Below are 20,645 nucleotides of genomic sequence, written 5' to 3' on the forward strand. Positions count from 1 at the left end.
TTTGTTTTTTTTTTTTGTTTTTGTTTTTGTTTTTTTGTTTTTTTTGTTTTTACAGTACTTTATGGAAAAGAGAGCAAAGGAAAATAATGAGCAAGAGAGAAAAGGGGGAAAGGCGAAAATTTATTTAAAAAATTATTTAGATCAATGACAGATTTGAGTTCCTAATGATGCAAATTCATCAACTGTCAATCAAAAAATCACTCGTGATTAATTAGTAATTATCTAAGCAATGCTGCAGCAGATAATTACCCAAGTATTTTTTTACGGTACTAAAGTAACTCGGTCATTGTTGAGGTCAATTAGTGGGTTTTTTTCTTGAAGTACGTAAGCAGTTCCCTGGAGACCATCCCACCAATTAGCCCCGAGATCTCAATAGAATTATGCAGTAATGCTGCATTCTTCCGGCCTCTCTTTGTTGACTCTGCAGTTTAAGAATAAAATGCTTGAATAAACATGATCAAGAGCGTGAGATACGACAGAAGAAGTTTACATTTTATTCTCGAACTAGAAATAAGCATCACTCCAGTGATCACTTATCTTTGATTATCTTAGGGTACTTAGTAAGGAGGTGATAGAAGTTTCGTTAAGTACTTTTTGGTCACTTGAGACTTCCTTATCGGACGGATTGAGTCCATTCAAGACTGTACTGTAATCGTTGAGCTTGCAAGCTTCAAAGTTGACGACGCAGATGTAGTGAAAAAGATCGCGAGTTCACAGACAGTGGAGTTACAGGAAATACTGATTCTGAGCTGTAGTACTGTTGTCGTAAATCTTCTGCTAGTTAACTAAAAAATTCAGGATCAGTGAAATTCTTTCTGGAAGACCTGAATGTTTATTGTATACCTCATGACGGAGTAGCAGCTATCAGAGGTTGTTGTAAAATTGTTTCTTTGAACTTGGCGGAACCCACTCCAGCGAGGAAGACTACATCAAAACTGTTGGCCTGTCCTCAGAAGTGGGTCATTTCAACATGGATGCAGAAGAAGACCCCGAAGAAATACTTTGTTCCTTACGTAAGGAAATGGTAAGTAATCGTAAGATTTAAAATATTAATAAATATTGTTTTTGTTTTACCAATAATCCCTACAGGGGGTACATAAATATTAATATTACCAGAAAACAAAAACTACCAATAATAGTTAAAATGATAATGCTAAAAAATTAATAATGAATTAACCATGTAACGAATAGTTTGAATAGCAAGATAATTAGATTTTTCAAAAAGTGCTTGTGACTCACTTTGATTTCCAAAAAAGGTCAGACAGTATTCTAACTTGTTCCTAAAGATATCTTAAATCAAATATGTATTCTGTATATGCTGCAGTTTATATGATTTATCAATTAGGATTAGTTGTATAGCTGGCTCTCTAGTAAAGTAAGCAGATTAAAAATGACAGGGCTATACGGTTTACTAAGTAGAATTGAAAATACTTCATACTGATGCTTTTAAGCATCTAAGGTTCTAACTAATAACAGATATGTATATAACAAAATCATTCATATCTTTCATTTTATTGGGAGCATATATCTATTATCTGCATTCATCCATGGCAACAGCTTCAAAATGAATCATTAGTGGTTACTAGAGCTTGACCAATCGCAACCTAAGGTCATAATATCGCAGTATTGATACCCGTTATTTAAACTAAATGACAGTCTGATATTTTACGATAAAATTCTTCAACGAACGGGTATACTTTGTTTGTTCTCACGCCTACTGAAAACACGGACACGTGTATAGCTTTCGATATCCTGCTGCGCAACCACAAACGATTCATTTGAATTATTAGTTTTACAGAGACTTAAAAAAAACAGACGAAAATAATTGGTATCGTTCTGCGGCATTACGTGAACCTTTCTTTTCTTGTCGCAGTTTGCATCGTAAAAGAAGAGAATCGGAAAATCGAAAAATGTTTTCGTCGTATGGAGTTACATGAATCTCGTCGTGGTACATATAGTTTTTCTCTAAGGCTACTTGAGCATTAGAGACTGATATGACTATGATATTACAATGCTGTGGTGTAAGTACATACGGACTCTATTACCATGTAAACATGTTTTCCAGAAGTTATGGATCATCCCTTGCTAGGGGCAGCTTGTAACCCAACTTAAATTTCTGACTAAATAAGTGTCAATGCCAACATTCGCCCAACTTCCTCAACTCTTACAAAAAAGTTTAAGTACTCTCTATCAATTTCTCCATTACATTTTAGCTTCGGAATTTCAAATGGTATATCATGCCAACGCAAGATTTTTGTTTATGATATCGGTAGATTTCGTAAGTGAAAGATATCCGAGATAAGTGGAGCGCAAAGGTGCGCCCTTAGATGCGCCAACAAAATCTATCACGGAAGCTTGAGGCGCAAGATGATTGGCGTGTCATAGCAGTTGCTCTTGACTGGTAAGATAATTAGAGCAAGTTCGAGCTTTTCGCTATTCCAAACGTCCTAAATACTTTGCTGCGGGTTTAGAGGGAATCTCTGGTCGTATGTTAAAACTGATTGTCAGTCAATTGAAATTTTACATACTTCACAGTTCTGGGGTCATCTTGAGATAAAATAAACATGACTGTCGAAGACCAACCATTATTATGCTTAGATAGTGTGGCTTATCAGTAAGAACTTAGCAAGAGAGTTTAATCTTATTTGACAGAAGAACGATATCGATAGCCGAGTAATCTTGTATCATCACGAGTACAGGAGTGGTTATGTAGCTCGCTTTTCATTCACTGGAATCACTTGAAGTACTTTACGTACACCTATTATATAACTACAGTGCACGGTCACATTCTCTTAGGGCATGATGAAAAACGACTTAGGTTTTGACTTTTTATTTTCATGCATCTTTTTGACCTTATATAACCAACTGATATAAGATGAATAGTCATAATTAGTGTAGTTCTCCTCTAATAACTATGATGTAGTGCCGTTAAAGGGTCCAACAGTGGATTCTGGCTATTCCGTCTAACATCCAGCTTGGCGTTAAGTGCCTGGAATCTTACAGTGCCAGGCTTTGATCAAGTGACGGTGCCAAATTTACTAAGGGTACTGAATGGGACACCTAATAGAGAAAGGGACCTCGAAGGGGGAGCAACTCAGTGACTATACCCGCTCCCCCCACTTCCTGCTAATATCTCCTAAATTTTAAGTCCCCCATCCGTTTTACCCTTTTGCCTTCCTGCCTCTTATTCTTTCAATCGTACCCACAGCCCCTACATCAACCACGCTATTTAAAATGCTCCACTGTCCTTGACGCGACGGAACCCTTTCGCAGAGTATGTCCGCAGTACACTTGTATAACAGGCTAGGAGCTGTAAAGCACAATTATTAGATGTGTAGCTGAGGATATGTTACTCTTGCTTTTTATTTCCTCTACAGTTCCCAGCTGAGTATATATAACATATTACATATTACAATAACTTTTTAATTTAGTACATGAGTGTGCCACTACCCTTTGATATAAAATAGCTGGCCAATCACTGGCGCGCGCAGCGTGGATCGGTTACATGACGTGCATCTGGAAATGTGAGGGACTTCTTCAACGATACGACGGCCATCTTGCCACAGGGAGCAAATCGAAACAAAGATGAAAAATATATAAAGTTTCGAGTGTTTGCCTTTCTTTTATGGCTTTTATCGTTTCTTTTATCGTTTAGCCATAAAAGAAAGGCTCCCCGTCATCTTTGTTCTGCTTTGCCCCTGGCAAGATGACACAGCCGTATCGTCGAAGTTCAGGTCCATTGCTGTCCATTGTCCATTAAGGCTAATGGACAGCAGTGATAGAATGATCTTTTGCCGGATACGATAGCCAAGCTGCGTTCGGCAAAGCTGGTTACCTGACTCTTTAAAACTATTGTTATACCTTTGCCCTAGTTAGTTCAAGCCAATATTTATTATAATGACTCAATCATGTTCTTTTTCAGACTTTTATTAAAGCGGAGGAAACTTTGTTAAAGAAGCAAATCCTGTCTTTAAACGAACAGTTCGAAGAGTTGATGATTTCAGTGGCCGAACTCTACCCTGACATACTAAACGAGGACTTTGTACAGACACCCGAAGCTCGTAAGCCCGAGTATGCTCTGCCAAATGATGCCCATGATATGTCTACAAGATACCAAGACACACTGCAAAGAACGCCAAGGAAAAGTCGATGGAACGAGTGGAGGGAGGGGAGGGTGAGACGAAGGTTTTCAGGGGGAGATATGGAGCTGAAAGAAGAACATTTCGTAAAGTCTGATGGCATTGCGGAAAGAGAAAAGACCAGACCTTCAAGTCTGAATGTGAATGAACTGAGTGAGAACAGTTTAAAGGGGAAACTCAGAAATTCAAAACGATCAAATACAGACATCCCGAATAGTGCGGCCGCAACCCCCAGTGGGGATGCGACAGGAGCTGTTGGTCTAGGATCAAATGATTACGGGTTAAAACTAATGTCACTAGACAGTGAAAGACGACGAAGAATACGACAAAGACTAAAAGAGTCACGGAAGAAACTAGACGTGGTTCATCTTGGATTATTCTGATATCCAGTATTTTTTTCTGGTGATAACTGCTTATTCTGGTGCTTATAGGACTAATACTTAGACAGATTTGCTGTTACTTTGAACTTAAAGATAGCAGCGAAAGATGCGCAGTTAAATCACACGACTAAAATTGAGCTGGTTAAAATATGGAAGATGAAAGATGTTCTAAGACGATAAAACCAGGGTCTGGTTGTTCAAAGAGTGGATAGCGCTATCAGACGGATAAATCTCATCCAGTGGATAAATTTATCGGATAACAGCATTGACTTATCCACTGGATAAGGATCTATCCGTCGGATAGCACTATCCACTATTCGTACAACCCAGAATTTTAGAGAGATAGGGATTGTAAAAAAAAAGCAGAAAATCAGAGAATCGACTCCATAATGTTGGCCTTAAAACTCCAGGAAGTTTAACTGTTGTACTCGGAATCTCAGTAACTTTATAGGCTTAGCATAATGAGTGTTTCGACGCATTTGTTATTTTCTTTTGCCCTCCAAAAATACTGACAATACCGGCCATAAACTAAATTCTGCTTGATGAAACAAAAGCGCTTGGCAATTAGTTCTAAGAGAAGGAAACGACAAAAGACATAGTAAAAATGCGTGGTATGGATGAGAGGCAGCAATAAAGACAATTGACTCAAAAAACCTCGATCTTTTGAACACTATTCATATTTACGAAGATATAAAATTTCGAACTACGCCTTTACTACTAAAAACGAAAACCTAATGAAGGGCCTCATTCGAATTTTCATATATTCATATGTACGACTGACGGATCGGACATTTATACACTAGTCATTTAATTGGATTTCCTGCAGTGATAAATGCAAGTTGGAAAATAAAGTTCAAGCCTTGTGAAACCCTTGCGCACGTATTAAATGTTCTATAAAGGGATGTGTAGCTTGAGGAGCCGTTGCGCGCAACCTGAAAGTAGGCAAATGCAATAATCAACAAAGCGTGCAAGAAATTCAAAGTCTGTATTCTATAAATACCCATTTTCATAATCATACTTGACCAAGACAGCTGGCCTTTTCACTCAACCAATCAAATGTCCAACGGTCTGAGCTAGTAAATTTTGATCGACGGAAGCCAACGGTCACCCCAGCGTAATTATGAAAATGGGTGTAATTGTCGAAAGGATGAATTATTTTTAAATCAAAATGTGGCCTGGCATGAGATAAGTCAATATACGGCAGAAAAGGAGTTTGGGCTGCCTGTGTATCTTAGATCCCGCTGACCATGATGATAGATCGCCGGCTCAGTTGGTCAAAGCGCGGGAAGAGATACGCCAAGATGGAAGGTAAGAAAATGCGATGTAGACTATTTCCCATTGTATTTATTGTTGCTGAGTTTTTTTCCTTTACTAGTCGAAATAAGAGCAGCTGAAGACTTCCTGTCTAGTTTTAAGACCAGTGCTAATTCTGCCATTAACCTGAAACTAGGTAAGCAAAACGACATCACGTTCGGTTTGATAATTGTATGGGTTATTGTAAAATACTCCTTTTCACAAAGATTGAATTTTTTATCCACACTTGTAATAGGTCAATTCAATGTCCAACTGTACGAAAATTTGTACTTGAATATGATCAGAACTCAGTGTTGAGGCTATAAATTAGACGCAGGCTAGTGTAACCATGTGACTCAAAATCCCTTGAGATATGAATAACAATGAAACAGCCGCCATGTTGGTTGATCTAACAAGAGGAGCTAATTTGAGGAATGCTTTGTTATCATCAACCAAGATGGGGGTTATGACGTAACATGCATAAGCTATATAAAGTCCTATAAGCTTATTTATGATTTTAGAACATATTACGATTTATTTCAAAAATATTCTATTCTGCACCTATTTATTGGTTGATTATTACAGTGTAGGTGTCTTTAGTGTTCTACGTATCATCTTTTTTTATATTCACCCAGAACATAGTTCCCACGGGAGTATTCACAAAGGCCATGGCCCACCATGTTGGAAGATATGACTAAAAAACACAGGGATTTTTTTGTCAAATTCTTCCAACATGTTGGCTGTGACATCATGTGCAAACAAAGAATAGCAAATAATTAAAGATGCATGCAAATGAGATGCAAATAAAATGAGACAACAAACATTGTATCAACCCAATTAGCCTCACTTGTATGATTCTTAAAACAAAAGAATATCTCATTGAGGCCTCAACTGTTAACACCAGAGGGTGCACTTACTACTTTGAACCCCATTTTAAAAAACCCTGGATTTACCCATGTTTCTTGATGTGCTATGTTCTTGAGAGTGTCAATTTTAAATAGACAATTTTCATGACTACAACTACCAGAAGGCTTTGCAATTTTGTATCACCTTATGCAAATATTAAGAAAACTGGCACTAATTAATTAACAAAAGAAAGCACAAAAAGGATTCTGGTAATTGAAGTATGTGTTGCTTTGAAAAAATCTATGAAAAACCTATGAATTAATGTGAATTTAGTTTTTTAACTATATATTTATAAAGTTCAGTGATAGAGTTACTAAACCCATGAAATAGATATTAGACTAATACACTTTTGTAGACCTTAATTCCATTGTTTTATCTTGTGTCTCTGTGACTATTACACGTTGACTAGTATTTTATTTCATGGCTTAAATAACTCTAACATGTTTTATATATGAATATATAGAAATATGGATAAGTTATATTGCTTGGGAACGAGGTTATTCCGGGCGAAAGCCCTTGGAATTAAATTTGGAAAAATTAATTTCCGACCTCGCTGGGAATTGAACCCACGGCTTTCGCCCGGAATAACCTCGTTCCCAAGCACTATAACTTATCTATATTTCTATATCTTCATGTATTTCATTAGTGCCATGCGGTCCACATATTCTCATCTTTGTTTTATATATGACGTTTTAATATACCAGTAATCTTCTTATCCGAATTTGTTTCTTAGTGACAACAGAAAATGATATTTTTGATAAAGGCAAAGAATTCCACCCAGAGTTCACACACCAGTTATTTGGCGATAAGTAAGTATATGTACCTCAGGAACAATACCGCTAGTTGATCTTTACGACAATTTGCTTACCATTAGGGTGCATCAATATATCCATGGAAAATTTTACAAATTAGTGCAAAGTTTTGTAGGTCTAGGGTCTACTAGGTCTACTGAACTTACTAATTTGTGCAATTTTTTGCATGGACTATATTAATAGCAGGCAGCTTTCAATAGAATAGATAGACAATAAAACAACAGGCCCAGTCATCTCATACCAATATATCAATAAATTATTCTATCAATGTCTAGGGGGTGTATTTCAATTTTGTGAGCTGGTAGAGTGCTTACCATATATCCAAGTTAACTAACAAACTTGTGCAAATTAGTGCAAAGTATTGTAGGTCTATGGTCTACTGAGGTCTACTGAACTTACTAATTTGTGAAAATGTGTGCAATTTCTTACAAAGCCTTTAATGGATATATGGTATGCACTCTATCATAGTTCTCACCAAGTTGCTTTGTTCCATTAGTGAATTGATTGGTGGTTGCGGCAAGTTGCACTATAAGAAAGCTTACTTTTCTATTCTTTACATTGTTGTTAAATTCAATTTTGATTCATTACTAGTGAGACTATCTTTGGATACAGTGGCTTGCAAGTTCAGGTATCGTTTAAATATTACATTTTTTCAAAGGATTGAAGCTTTTGATAGTGTATGGTAAAATGCCAGCTTTATTGTCTGTGCTTAAACTGATGCATAAGGATCTTTTGTAGGCTTATGAATGAGAGGTCTTATAGTTGTAGGGGGTTTATGTGCCATTTCCTTGATTATCATTTCTTTATTTAATGGTTGCAAATAAGAAGACACATGAATATGAATGCAACTCAAACAAAGAATCTCATTCTCAAGAGGATAACATGAATGGTCTGAAATGGGAAAATATTGCACCATGAAAAAATTAGGTCTAGTTGGCTCACTAGCTGCAGAATCTCACGATTTGAGAGCTTCTGATAAAATCCCTGATGTTCCATAAAGAATATAAATGCCAGAAATACATGTAGAACATAACCAGAAGAATACCTTGACATTATTATTATTGTTCTTGAATGCATAACTAGCTATGATTGAATTATCCACCTTATTATCTCATGAAGACAAGTCCTGCAACATAAATTTTTTATTATTTCAGCTTTACTATCATTCTGGAAGCCTTCTGACATACCTTGGAATGACATACGATTCAGATGTGAATGGCAAGCTCGAAGGAATAGAGGTGTGTATTGTTATGAGCACTTTTTTTTATTGAAATATATATTTATATATGAATGTACTTGTGAATATTACAAGAAAATGAAACTAGTATATGAATTTGTGCATCAGGTCACAGGGACAAAATTAGTGCTATTTTTATTGCATCATTGTATTTACTATCAATATCTCTTTTCAGGCTGAACCTGTATTGAGTACAATTGCTGAACAACTTCCACCAGGTATTGTATGAAGCATAGTTTATGTACTAGCTATCTATCCATTCTAAATGTATCCATCCATGGTTATTTGATTAACATTGATAATGTTTTCAATCACAGTCAATCAAACTTATCAATAATGCTTTTTACAAATATGCTTCACAATCACTTTTTACAGACTGTGAAACAGGGTCTATAATATTATTGCATTGGGTTTGGTGTTGGACCAAACAGCCCCAACATGATCTGGATAGGTATTTTTCTGCTAATGTTTCTGCAAAGTGTAATAATAAAACATGCTCCACTTTTGCATATGTGCAAGGTGTTGCTTTTGACCCAATCTGATTTGCTCCAACAAACCCAACTACCCAACAACAAACCCAACAGCCCAATAATAATAATAATAATAATAATAATAATAATAAAGATTATTATATGGCAAGGTAATTTCACGCACTATGATTGGTCAATTTGTGGTCCATAACTTACAGTATGGACTGAAAAATGAAATGGTTCACTGATGAGTGTACGTACTTATGATCTTTTAAAACATTCAAATCTTCATTAAGAAATATATTTCTGGATGAAAATTGTTGGGAAACCTTCAATAAATAATTAAAGATAACTGAAAGTCACTGGCATTTAATGTAAAACTTATCAAACAAGCGACAACTCTTTCATACAAGCGACAACTCTATCGATCAAGGCTCTACATGACACTAGTTGAGTGATTTTGTACTACGGCTATAAAAAACTAGAAAAACTAACTATGCTAAAACTAAAACTATGTCAAACTACGAACTAAAGGGTGGTGAGTAGCGGCTAATTCAGTAAATGAAACAAAGTTAGGTTTACAAGTAGAATTAACGTAAATTTGTTATTTCAGTGAGCTTACAACGTCAAGTTTGAACTTATCTGAATTGATCAGGTGAAGAAGCCAGTAGTTTCTTTCGTTAACGATTTTAGTTTCCTAGGCTCATCCGCTCTTGAAGTATTTCCATATTTCAGTTATATTTCATCCACACTTGAATTTGAATGCATTTTTAGACAGGAGAGTTGGCAGTACCTTTTTTAATTGAGTCGAAAGTGTGTCGTCTTCATGACTTCTGCCATTGTGCATATGGCTGCCTGCTTCAAACAGTCAAAATGTTGAAAAAGTGACGAAAGACTATCCATGTTCAGTGAGCCGTGAACTTTCCAAAGCTTCTCATTTATTTCTGGAGAGAGTTTTTTTGAGTTTTTTTCCAATAAAACGTAGGAAAACAAACGGAAGGCTGTAGTATTTTTCATCGTGGTTGTGAATATCTTGAAGTTTGAAGTACGACAGTTTTCTTCTCATTCTCATGTTGAGTTCTTGAAGTCTTCTTTTGATGCCTTTTTTGCTTTGCATTTACACGTTTTGCAAAAGAAAGTCTCACTTTGTTAACTAGTATTTCAGAAAACTTTAAACTATATCTAAATTCTTTCAAAAGAGTAAACTAAAACTTCTCTTTTTGAGCGCCTCAAACACTACATGACTTTTGGCACGTACAGGAAGCCCTTCCAATGCAGTTCTCGTTTGACATGCGCTGTCAACTTTTATACTCTTTGTTGCTTCGCCTCTTTTTAATCTCAATGCCTTGCCATATAATAAATATCTTATTAACCTCGTTTGCTCTGTCCGGACTGTAAGTTATGGACTGAGTTTTTCCCACTTTTTTATGGCCTGCGCGCTACACGCTTGGGCCATAAGACAGTGGAAAAAACTCAGTCCATAACTTACGGTACGGACCTCGCACTCGGTTAATAAGAGCTATGTATTTTATATAGCGTCAATATCGCCTGGCTTCAACACACTTTACAAGATATTGATCATGAGAAAAGAAATTTGGATAAAACTGAAAAGGAGGTTTATATTTGAAGCTTAAATCAAATTTATTAAAAATATTAGTTTAAATTGATCATTAAACTTATCTAAAACTAAAAATATACTAAAAATATACTAAAAATATACATTTCATTCATTACATTTCATTTCATTTCAAATAGCCCAACCGCCCAACAAACCCAACATCCCAACAGCAAACCCAACAGCCCAACAACAAACCTAACAGCCCAACAACAAACCCAACAGCCCAACAACAAACCCAGCAAACCCAACAGCCCAACAACAAACCCAGCAAACCGAACTGCCCAACAACAAACCCAGCAAACCCAACAGCCCAACAACAAACCCAGCAAACCCAACTGCCCAACAACAAACCCAGCAAACCTAATCACCCAACAACAAACCCAACCACCTAACAACAACCCCAACCACACAACAACAAACCCAACAGCCCAACAAACCCATCCACCCAACAACAATCCCAATAACCCAACAAGCCCAACTGCCCAACAACAAACCCAGCAAACCCAACCACCCAACAACAAGCCCAACCGCCCAACAACAAACCCAGCAAACCCAACCGCCCAACAACCATCCCAATAGTCCAACAACAGCCCAACAATCCCAACCGCCCAACAACAAACCCAATAGTCCAACAACTGCCTAACAATCCCAACCGCCCAACAACAAACCCAATAGTCCAACAACAGCCCAACAAACCCAACAACCCAACAAGCCCAACCACCCAACAACCCAACAACAAATCCAACCGCCCAACAACAATCACAATAACCCAACAAGCCCAACTGCCCAACAACAAACCCAGCAAACCCAACCACCCAACAACAAACCCAGCAAACCCAACCACCCAACAACAAACCCAATAGTCCAACAACAGCCCAACAATCCCAACCGCCCAACAACAAACCCAATAGTCCAAAAACAGCCCAACAAGCCCAACCACCCAACAACAACCCCAACAAACCCAACAACAAACCCAACAGCCCAACAAGCCCAACCGCCCAACAACAGCCCAACAAGCCCAACTGCCCAACAACAAACCCAACAGCCCAATAACAGCCCAACAACAGCCCAACAAGCCCAACCGCCCAACAACAAACCCAATAGCCCAACAAGCCCAACCGCCCAACAACAATCCCAGCAAACCCAACCGCCCAACCACCCAACAACAAACCCAACAGCCCAACAAACCCAACAGCCCAACAACAAACCCAGCAAACCTAATCACCCAACAACAAACCCAGCAAACCCAACAGCCCAACAACAAACCCAACAGCCCAACAAACCCAGCAAACCTAACTGCCCAACAACAAACCCAACAGCCCAACAACAAACCCAACAGCTCAACAACAAACCCAACAGCCCAACAACAAGCCCAACCACCCAACAACAAACCCAACAGCCCAACAACAAACCCAACAGCCCAACAACAAACCCAACAGCCCAACAAGCCCAACCGCCCAACAACAACCCCAACAAACCCAACGGCACAACAACAAACCCAGCAAACCTAACTGCCCAACAACAAACCCAACAGCCCAACAACAAACCCAACCGCCCAACAACAAACCCAACAGCCCAACAACAAGTCCAACCACCCAACAACAAGTCCAACCACCCAACAACAAACCCAACAGCCCAACAACAAACCCAATCACCCAACAACAAGCCCAACAGCCCAACAATGCAATGGCCCAACAGGCCAAACAACTCAATAGACTCAACAGTCCAACAACCCGACAGGCTTTCAATATTCTGCTTCTTTCCTTTTCAATTCTTTGCATCCTGATCTAGAGCAAACTTTCTCGACCTCTCGTCATACCAATGTCTTTGTTGTTCCTCTTTCTCTAAGACGTCAGGTATGCTCTCTTTTCCTCATGGAAGACCTGCTCTGCGCACACTGCTCTAATCTCATAAAATGTAAATATGTTACTAGGTAGTTATCATTTTAACAAATCGCTCATATATTTCCATTGTCTGGCCCATATATATCATAGCTGACAGCCAATCAAATTGTGAGAATACACTCTATTATTGTAAAAATGCTAATTTATATTATGTACATTTTCCTTCTAGTTTTATTTTTTGTATAGTGTTAAAAGGTATTGGGTTATTGGGCTATTGCATTGGGCTATTAGGCTGTTGCATTGGGCTATTGGGCTGTTCTATTAGGCTATTCTTGGTTTTCACCTACGTCATCGTGAATTTCAAAAGCGTAAATTCACATTATAATGAAATAAATTGGGCTATTGCATTGGGCTATTGGGCTATTGCATTGGGCTATTGGGCTATTGCATTGGGCTATTGGGCTGTTACATTGGGCTATTGCATTGGGCTATTGGGCTATTGCATTGGGTTATTGGGCTATTGGGCTGTTGCATTGGGCTGTTGCATTGGGCTATTGGGCTATTGCATTGGGCTATTGGGCTGTTGCATTGGGCTATTGGGCTGTTGCATTGGGCTATTGCGCTATTGCATTGGGCTATTGGGCTGTTGCATTGGGCTATTGCATTGGGCTATTGGGCTATTGCATTGGGCTATTGGGCTGTTGCATTGGGCTATTGGGCTGTTGCATTGGGCTGTTCGGTTTCTATTTCAAATACCTGAAATAATTGAACTGAAAAAAACCTCATGCATTAATGCAAATATGGTAGTTTCAAAGGATCCTTAATAGTTTGTACCCCAGGGTCTAAAGGAAAAGTGCATGGGGTGTGGGGGAGTAAATTTAATCGGGTCATATGTCTCATGGTAAAAGCAGTACCAACATGTGCCTGCGCATGTGTAGAAGCGGAGCATGTTTCATAGTTACACTGAGCAGAAGTACTAGCAGAAAAATACCAATGCAGACCACATTGGGTCTGTTGGGTCCAACACCAGATCCAGCACAATAAGCCTAAACTAAGCCTCGCGTAATAATAATAATAATAATAACTTTATTAATGTCTGTAATTTTTCTAGCCAGGCACAAGTGCACTACTAATCAGGGAGACAAAATATAATATAATAATGAGTGCATGTGAAACACCCTGAAATTTGATCAATTTGCTGATGTAGACTATAATTTGGCTTCCAACAGGTTTTTGTACGAACTTGGATGACTTCATTGCCAAGCTACCTTCAGAGGGGAAGTTTCGACCAATGGGAGAACTTCTCTATTCATACCGTCATAATGAAAAGGATTATGAAGTCTACTATGTAGGTGCAAGTGTAATGGAACACTTAAAACAACTCCTGGGTTGTTCTAAGTTAGGGCAGGGCTGGCCAGTATTGTTAGGTGATCCCTAGTTGCCAAATGACATACAGTCAATTCAAAAAACGTTGTCGTCGACCGGCTCAAGCCTACGCTACTTGACCAAAAGGAATATGGGTAAAAATCACTGAAGCGGTTAAATATTCGTTCTGAATAAATTGTTCCCGCTAGTAATAAAGATAATAATGGCGAGAAACAATCCATCAAATACATGTCTTTGGGTTTAGGGAAAGAAAAACAAAGTAGTTATGATTCAGTTCACAATTTTGAAAATATGAAAGTAGTTATGATTATACAAAGTAGTTATGATTCAGTTCACAATTTTGAAAAAAAGTCTCCTTCAACACTTCCCGCTCGCCTACTACGAAGGTTCGTGCTGTAAACAAGGCATAACTAGTCGGATAAAATTATTGAGTCAACTTGGCTTCAATGATTGCTTCCCAGAGTTCCTTTCAGTCCAGTCGCGTAGGCTTGGTCGACGACGTTTTTTGAATTGACTGTATATTGCATTACTTAGTTCTTGAATATATGACGACACATGTATGATACGCTATTCTTAGTAAAATGCATACAGAACCTTACAAGCATGGTCTTAATTTTAACCTTGCCTAAATTGTATTAAAGCTTCATGATTCTTTTTTTCCAGGCTGATATCAAAGTTCCAAAATTCAAAGAATATCACAGTAGATTGCAGACATTTCTCCTCTGGTACATAGATGCTGCATCTTTCATTGGTTTGTATAACTCACTTATTTGAAAATGCATAATCATAGAGATGTATGAAATGAATATAATTTAGAAGCCAGGAGGTTCGGATAAGGAAAAAAACTGTGGCTGAGGTCTTGATATGGACCAAGGTCTGCTTTCAAGACCAAGGGCACAGCTGTTGTTCCCTATTCGGACTGACTTTAAGAGAGTAAATGACTAACTTGTTTAGCAATCCCTTATCCCATGCATACATGTGAATGATGTCAAGATACTGGACTACCTGCAGATACTGAGAATATACTGCCCTTAAACTTATGAAAGCTTTATTGTGTTTCACAGAAACTGATGATGAAAGATGGAACTTTTATTTATTGTAAGTTGAACTTAAATGCATTTAGGAAAACCATGTGTTTCATAGCTTATTGTTTTTGTTTTTTTTTTGTAATCATTGATACAATTCACGGACTGGTGTATTTCAAAATTGATGGATAGACAGGATGGGATGGGTAGGGTGGATGGATGGATGGAAGAATGAGAGGTTGGATAGGAAGGTTTACAGTGGGATGGTAGGTAGACATAAGGTTGGTTTATTACTGCGATATTACAGTATTGTACTAGAGTAATTACTAGATTGATAGAATATCTTTCGTCCATTAAAGTCTTTTTGTTTTGTTATAACTGTGTAGGTTTGAGAAAAAGAAAGTATCTGGTGAGACTGAGTACAGCATTGTTGGCTATATGACAGTGTATCACTACTATGCATATCCAGATAAATTGAGGCCCAGAATAAGGTACATGATATACTGTAGCAGTAGCTGAGTTGTCACTAACTTGTTTAGGAGCTTACATAGCTCAGTTGGTTTGTATGCGGCCTTCAGATCTAGAATGATGATTCTCAGATCCTCCATGTCAGTTCCAATTCTCTCTGTTCTGTGTAGCTTTGGCTTTACATGTAAATACCCATAATAAAGAGCATTGATAGTCTGAGGGGGTGAAGAGAGCACCTTCCAGTGCTTCATTACAACCTCTCCACATTATTGAAGTAAAATAAATTCCCTTTTTTTACCTCTTACCTTTTATTGGTTGCCAATAAATCTTCAAATTTGGTTGCCAGGCTAAAATCTTATCTTTTTACCCTCAGCTTTTGATATATTTTTTTAATGAAGAAAGAGCAACCAAAATCAAATGTTTGACACCAAATATCTGGACTTACCTGAAACCTGATTGGAAAAAGATTTTTTCACTGATTTACTGCAATTTTCATAAGCATGCGAACTCTGTGGCTCAGAGTTGCACACTGAAATTTGGTTTTTCGCTGCTGCCAGTCAAAAATATGAAAGGTACCGACTGATTAGGTTTGATTGACGGCAGTGAAAAACCAAATTTCAGCATGCAGCTACTGAGTTTGCATGTTTGTGAAAATTGCAGTAAGTTTGTAGTCTCTAGTGTAAGTTTGAATGATGAATGGTTCAATACAAATCTGGTGCATAATTGCCTCATAATACGTGTCAAAGTGCTTCAATATCTGTAATATCTACTACTGCAGTTTATAGTAGAAAAAGTGGTACAGAGTAACTTCATCTTGTACATCTTCAACCAGCTGTAATCAAAAACATATATGACCTTCATAGGATCCCATATTCTTGCATTGTTGCATAATATTCACTAGTTGTTAATAATTATTTGTTATTTTTTATCTTCAGTCAAATGCTTGTTTTGCCTCCTTTTCAAAAACAAGGCCATGGAGGTAAAAGAAATAGCTAATACCCTTCATTCTCTTCTTAACTTGACGATTTTTATTATTTCTTTTTGTTATGCATATACAAGATGACCACAGCATTGCTCCTCTTATATCACTCACTAGATTGTTTACAAATTTGTGCATATCAATTGAAATATTTCAGCCAAACTATTAAATACTGTTGAAGAACATTACATAAAGGATCCAAGGGTTCTTGATATCACTGGTGAGTAAAATAATAGATCAAAAATGAGTGTGAGTGTATGATCAGGGCATCCAAACACCAAGAAGCAGATAAAAGCACGAGGCACGAGGTCATTTCTTCCTTCATTTCTCCCTTCATTTCTTCCTTTATTTCTTCCTTCATTTCTTCCTTCATTTCTTCCTTCGTTTCTTCCTTCGTTTCTTCCTTCATTTCTTCCTTCGTTTCTTCCTTCGTTTCTTCCTTCGTTTCTTCCTTCCTTTCTTCCTTCGTTTCTTCCTTCCTTTCTTCCTTCCTTTCTTCCTTCATTTCTTCCTACGTTTCTTCTTTCGTTTCTTCCTTCCTTTCTTCCTTCGTTTCTTCCTTCATTTCTTCCTTCGTTTCTTCCTTCGTTTCTTCCTTCGTTTCTTCCTTCCTTTCTTCTTTCCTTTCTTCCTTCATTTCTTCCTTCGTTTCTTCCTTCATTTCTTCTTCATTCTTCCTTCATTTCTTCCTTCATTTCTTCCTTCATTTCTTCCTTCCTTTCTTCCTTCATTTCTTCCTTTGTTTCTTCCTTCATTTCTTCCTTCATTTCTTCCTTCGTTTCTTCCTTCGTTTCTTCCTTCATTTCTTCCTTCATTTCTTCCTTAATTACCGTATTTCCATCATTTCCATTCAAATGTGTTTATCTATACTTATTCCACAGGGAATATAGTGCCTGTTTTTTTGTTTTGCCTAAAGTCACTTCTCCAAATCATGCTTAATAGAAAATAAAATAATATAAATAAATTTCTGTTAAATGAAATGATATTTATTTATATCAAAACATTCTGTAAGTTTAGTTAGACTGAAGTGTTCAACTAATGTCCCAGCCTTGCATCACGATGCACTACTTTGCAAAAGAGAAGACAATATTTATTTTTAACAATTAAATGTTACCTCGTTATTTCTATTTTTCAGTTGAAGATCCATCTGATTATTTTATTCGCCTTCGAGACTACGTAGATGCCTTGGCTTGCAGTAAACTTCAATGTTTCTCCCCTGATTTACTGAAAAAAGGGTTTACTGCCGACTTGGCATCTGAAGCCCAGAAAGCAAGAAAAATGAATAAGGTATTCACTGTGAACAAAACTAAGCACAGAAACATGGGCGGCATACCATTAAGAGCATTCACCTTTCACTAAGTTGACCCAGGTTTGAATCCCAGACTCAGGGGCGTTGAGTTGAGTGGCTTGTTGATTCTCTCTGTCGTTAAATTGCATTGTGTCATGTGTGAGTAGAGTTGTTTTTTGGTTCTCTCCTGTGCTTCGAGGGTTTTTTCTCCAGGTTCTCCAGTTTTTCCTCTTTTTTTTCTGTTAGTAATGTTCTAATGATATTAATATATATTAACAGTTGCAGTGTCGTAGAGTATATGAAATCCTCCGGCTCAAAGCCACAGACCGCAGCAATGCTGAAGAGTACCAAAACTACAGACTAGACGTAAAAAGAAGACTCAACGCACCTTATCAGGTACACTGAAAAAACATTAAACGTTCATTCAATTGACCTCTTTACCTTGGGTATAATGTTTTCCCAATTTAGACCATGTGTCATTCCCTAGAGTATCATTTCTTTGTTTAAAGGTTGTGCATGAAAAGACACATGACTATGGATACAATTCAAACGAAGAATCTTATTCTCAAGAGAATTACATAAGAAATAAAATGAGAAAACATTATGCCCAAGATACAGAAGTTTATTAAAGCATTGCTGCATGGCAATATTTGTATGTAAATTCCTTCAAATAACTATATTTGGTAGCCCAGGATAAATTAATTCTGTTAGTGGACCAGTACTTTTATTTTGGATTTGGGTTCATGTTTCTGCCATCTCATTGACTCACAAATGTCTTCCTTATGGCATGCATCAGTCAACGATTTTCTAAATTTGAACATTGTGAGTCTGATGGATGGTAGTGTAACCACCTTGCATTCTGCTCTGGGAGTTTGGGAAGCACAGGTGATGTGTGTCACTAATGCGTCACATGTGCAACCCGGGCTCAACTCCTTGTTTCTCTCCTGTGCTTCTTTTTTTAAACAGATTTATTGGTCTTCATTCTCAATAATATACTATGGATACAAAAACAAAAGATGCATGGATGCATGATGATGTTGGTTCATGATGATGATGACTTATATGATGATGATGACTGATGACTGATATGATGATGATAATGATTGATTATGACTGATGATAATGATGATTGATGAATGATGACAATGACGATGTTGAATGATGATGACAATGATTGATAATGATGATGATTGATGATGACTGATGATACTGATGATTTTACATAAAAAAGGACATGAGGACACCAAATAGTTTAGTGCTTTAAGGGCTTTTTTACTGGTTTTTCCCCCTCTTTTCTTTTCTTTCCTTCCCTTCCTTCAAAAGCTTAACATAAGCCTTTGGCTTGGAAGACTGAATACGCTTACAATTAGATTTCAGGAATATTACAAGTGTACATTAAGCCTCAAATCAATCTTTACTTTTAGAAAGAAAAAGCTGATGCAGATAAGTTAAAGAAGGTTTTGTCAGCCGAGGAGATGAGTGCAACCCTTCTCCTTCCATCACCTAGTGAACAACGAAAGCATCTTGAACAACTTTATGAAGAACTTGAAGAGTGTTACCTCAGAACCATTGAACGAATCGCTGCTTCTTAATTATGAGCTAACTACTATTTGATATCCTCATTTATTGCTATGACAAAATGAAACTATGTATATGCAGATAATGCTTTGAATGCAGCCTTCTTAAAATTGTCTTGAATGCTAGGCTAACATGGAAAAACAAAAGAAATGCCACAAATTTCATTGAGAAAAAGTGTGATTTGTCTTGTATTTTCACGTTAGCCTTGCATCCACGATACTTTTAAGAAGGGTCCATATATCTCTACCTAATGTTTTGCCCATTAAAGATCATGTGTCATTCCTTAGAAAACTCATTAATAATTCATGAAGAAAACACAATAGAAATCATAACCATGAAGGTGATTTTATATCTGATAAAGATTCGTCTTCATTTGCATAAACTTTAACTTGGATTTTCTCTATCAAACTTGGTTCATTTCGTAAAAAAATCGGTACACAATGAGAACAAACATCATAAGTTTTCTAAGCCGTTCAATAATCTCGCAGATCGTGGTTTATCGGGTCTAAAACCACTCGGCTGCGCCTCGTGTTTTATACCCGATAAAACACTCCTGCTCGTTTATTAAACATTACCTAGAGTATCATTTCTTTGTTTAACAGTTGTGCGTTCATGAGAAGACAAATGAATATTGATACTCTCTTCTTCTCAAGAGAATGATACCTGGTCTGAAATGGAAAAAAGGAACATTATGCCTCGTCCCCATCCATCCTTTGGAGTCCATGTTGGGGTGTTGTTTGGTTGGTCCATCTAACGAAGAGTAAGGAGAATCGTTTCTGTTGAATAACATTGTTCAGGAGGGAGGGGAGGTAAATGTATTTGTTAATCTTTGCATCAAAACATTGTACCTTAAGTCTTTTGGCATTGATTGTATCTTTGAAGCAAACCAAATCATACTAAGAAAGAATGAACCAAGAAAACAAGTAAGAAAAGAAATAAAGCCACTGTAAAGAGAGTAAATAAAAGGCTTAATAAATACGTTTCCTGCAACATTCTAGTCAACAGTGCCTTGTTGGGGGGAGGGGGGAAGGGAATGGACTGAGGGCCTGATTTTCCGAACGAATCATATATGTACAATATTCACTTGTCAGACACTGCATTTGGCTCATGTTTCATGTTTCGTGTTATCCTCGTGTGGAATGGAACAGGGTATGCATCAGCAGCATACATACTACAGGGAAATGCGTCTCTCCCGCCAACTATAAATTTTAAAATTTGACGG

At 37.4% G+C, this 20,645-nt stretch overlaps 2 protein-coding genes across 2 annotated transcripts; both read left to right on the plus strand.

The window, feature by feature from the left end:
• Positions 1-413: 413 nt before the first annotated feature.
• Positions 414-5,387, plus strand: LOC116290041 (uncharacterized). Its single transcript, XM_031697017.2, has 2 exons — positions 414-1,024; positions 3,923-5,387. Exons 1-2 carry the CDS (start codon positions 971-973, stop codon positions 4,520-4,522), a joined length of 654 nt encoding a protein of 217 aa, XP_031552877.1. The 5' UTR covers positions 414-970; the 3' UTR covers positions 4,523-5,387.
• A 315-nt stretch (positions 5,388-5,702) lies between these two features.
• On the plus strand, positions 5,703-20,413 carry LOC116290066 (histone acetyltransferase type B catalytic subunit). The gene is made up of 15 exons (XM_031697048.2): positions 5,703-5,827; positions 5,895-5,969; positions 7,452-7,527; positions 8,122-8,158; positions 8,685-8,768; positions 8,943-8,985; positions 13,929-14,047; positions 14,749-14,836; positions 15,150-15,183; positions 15,497-15,601; positions 16,514-16,557; positions 16,715-16,777; positions 17,693-17,844; positions 18,125-18,241; positions 19,270-20,413. Exons 1-15 carry the CDS (start codon positions 5,767-5,769, stop codon positions 19,435-19,437), a joined length of 1,266 nt encoding a protein of 421 aa, XP_031552908.1. The 5' UTR covers positions 5,703-5,766; the 3' UTR covers positions 19,438-20,413.
• Positions 20,414-20,645: the final 232 nt, after the last annotated feature.

This window comes from Actinia tenebrosa, unplaced genomic scaffold, assembly GCF_029948245.1.
Source record: "Actinia tenebrosa isolate PJP-AT-01 unplaced genomic scaffold, QUT_ActTen_1.0 PGA_scaffold4__44_contigs__length_22323623, whole genome shotgun sequence".
Lineage (NCBI taxonomy): Eukaryota > Metazoa > Cnidaria > Anthozoa > Actiniaria > Actiniidae > Actinia > Actinia tenebrosa.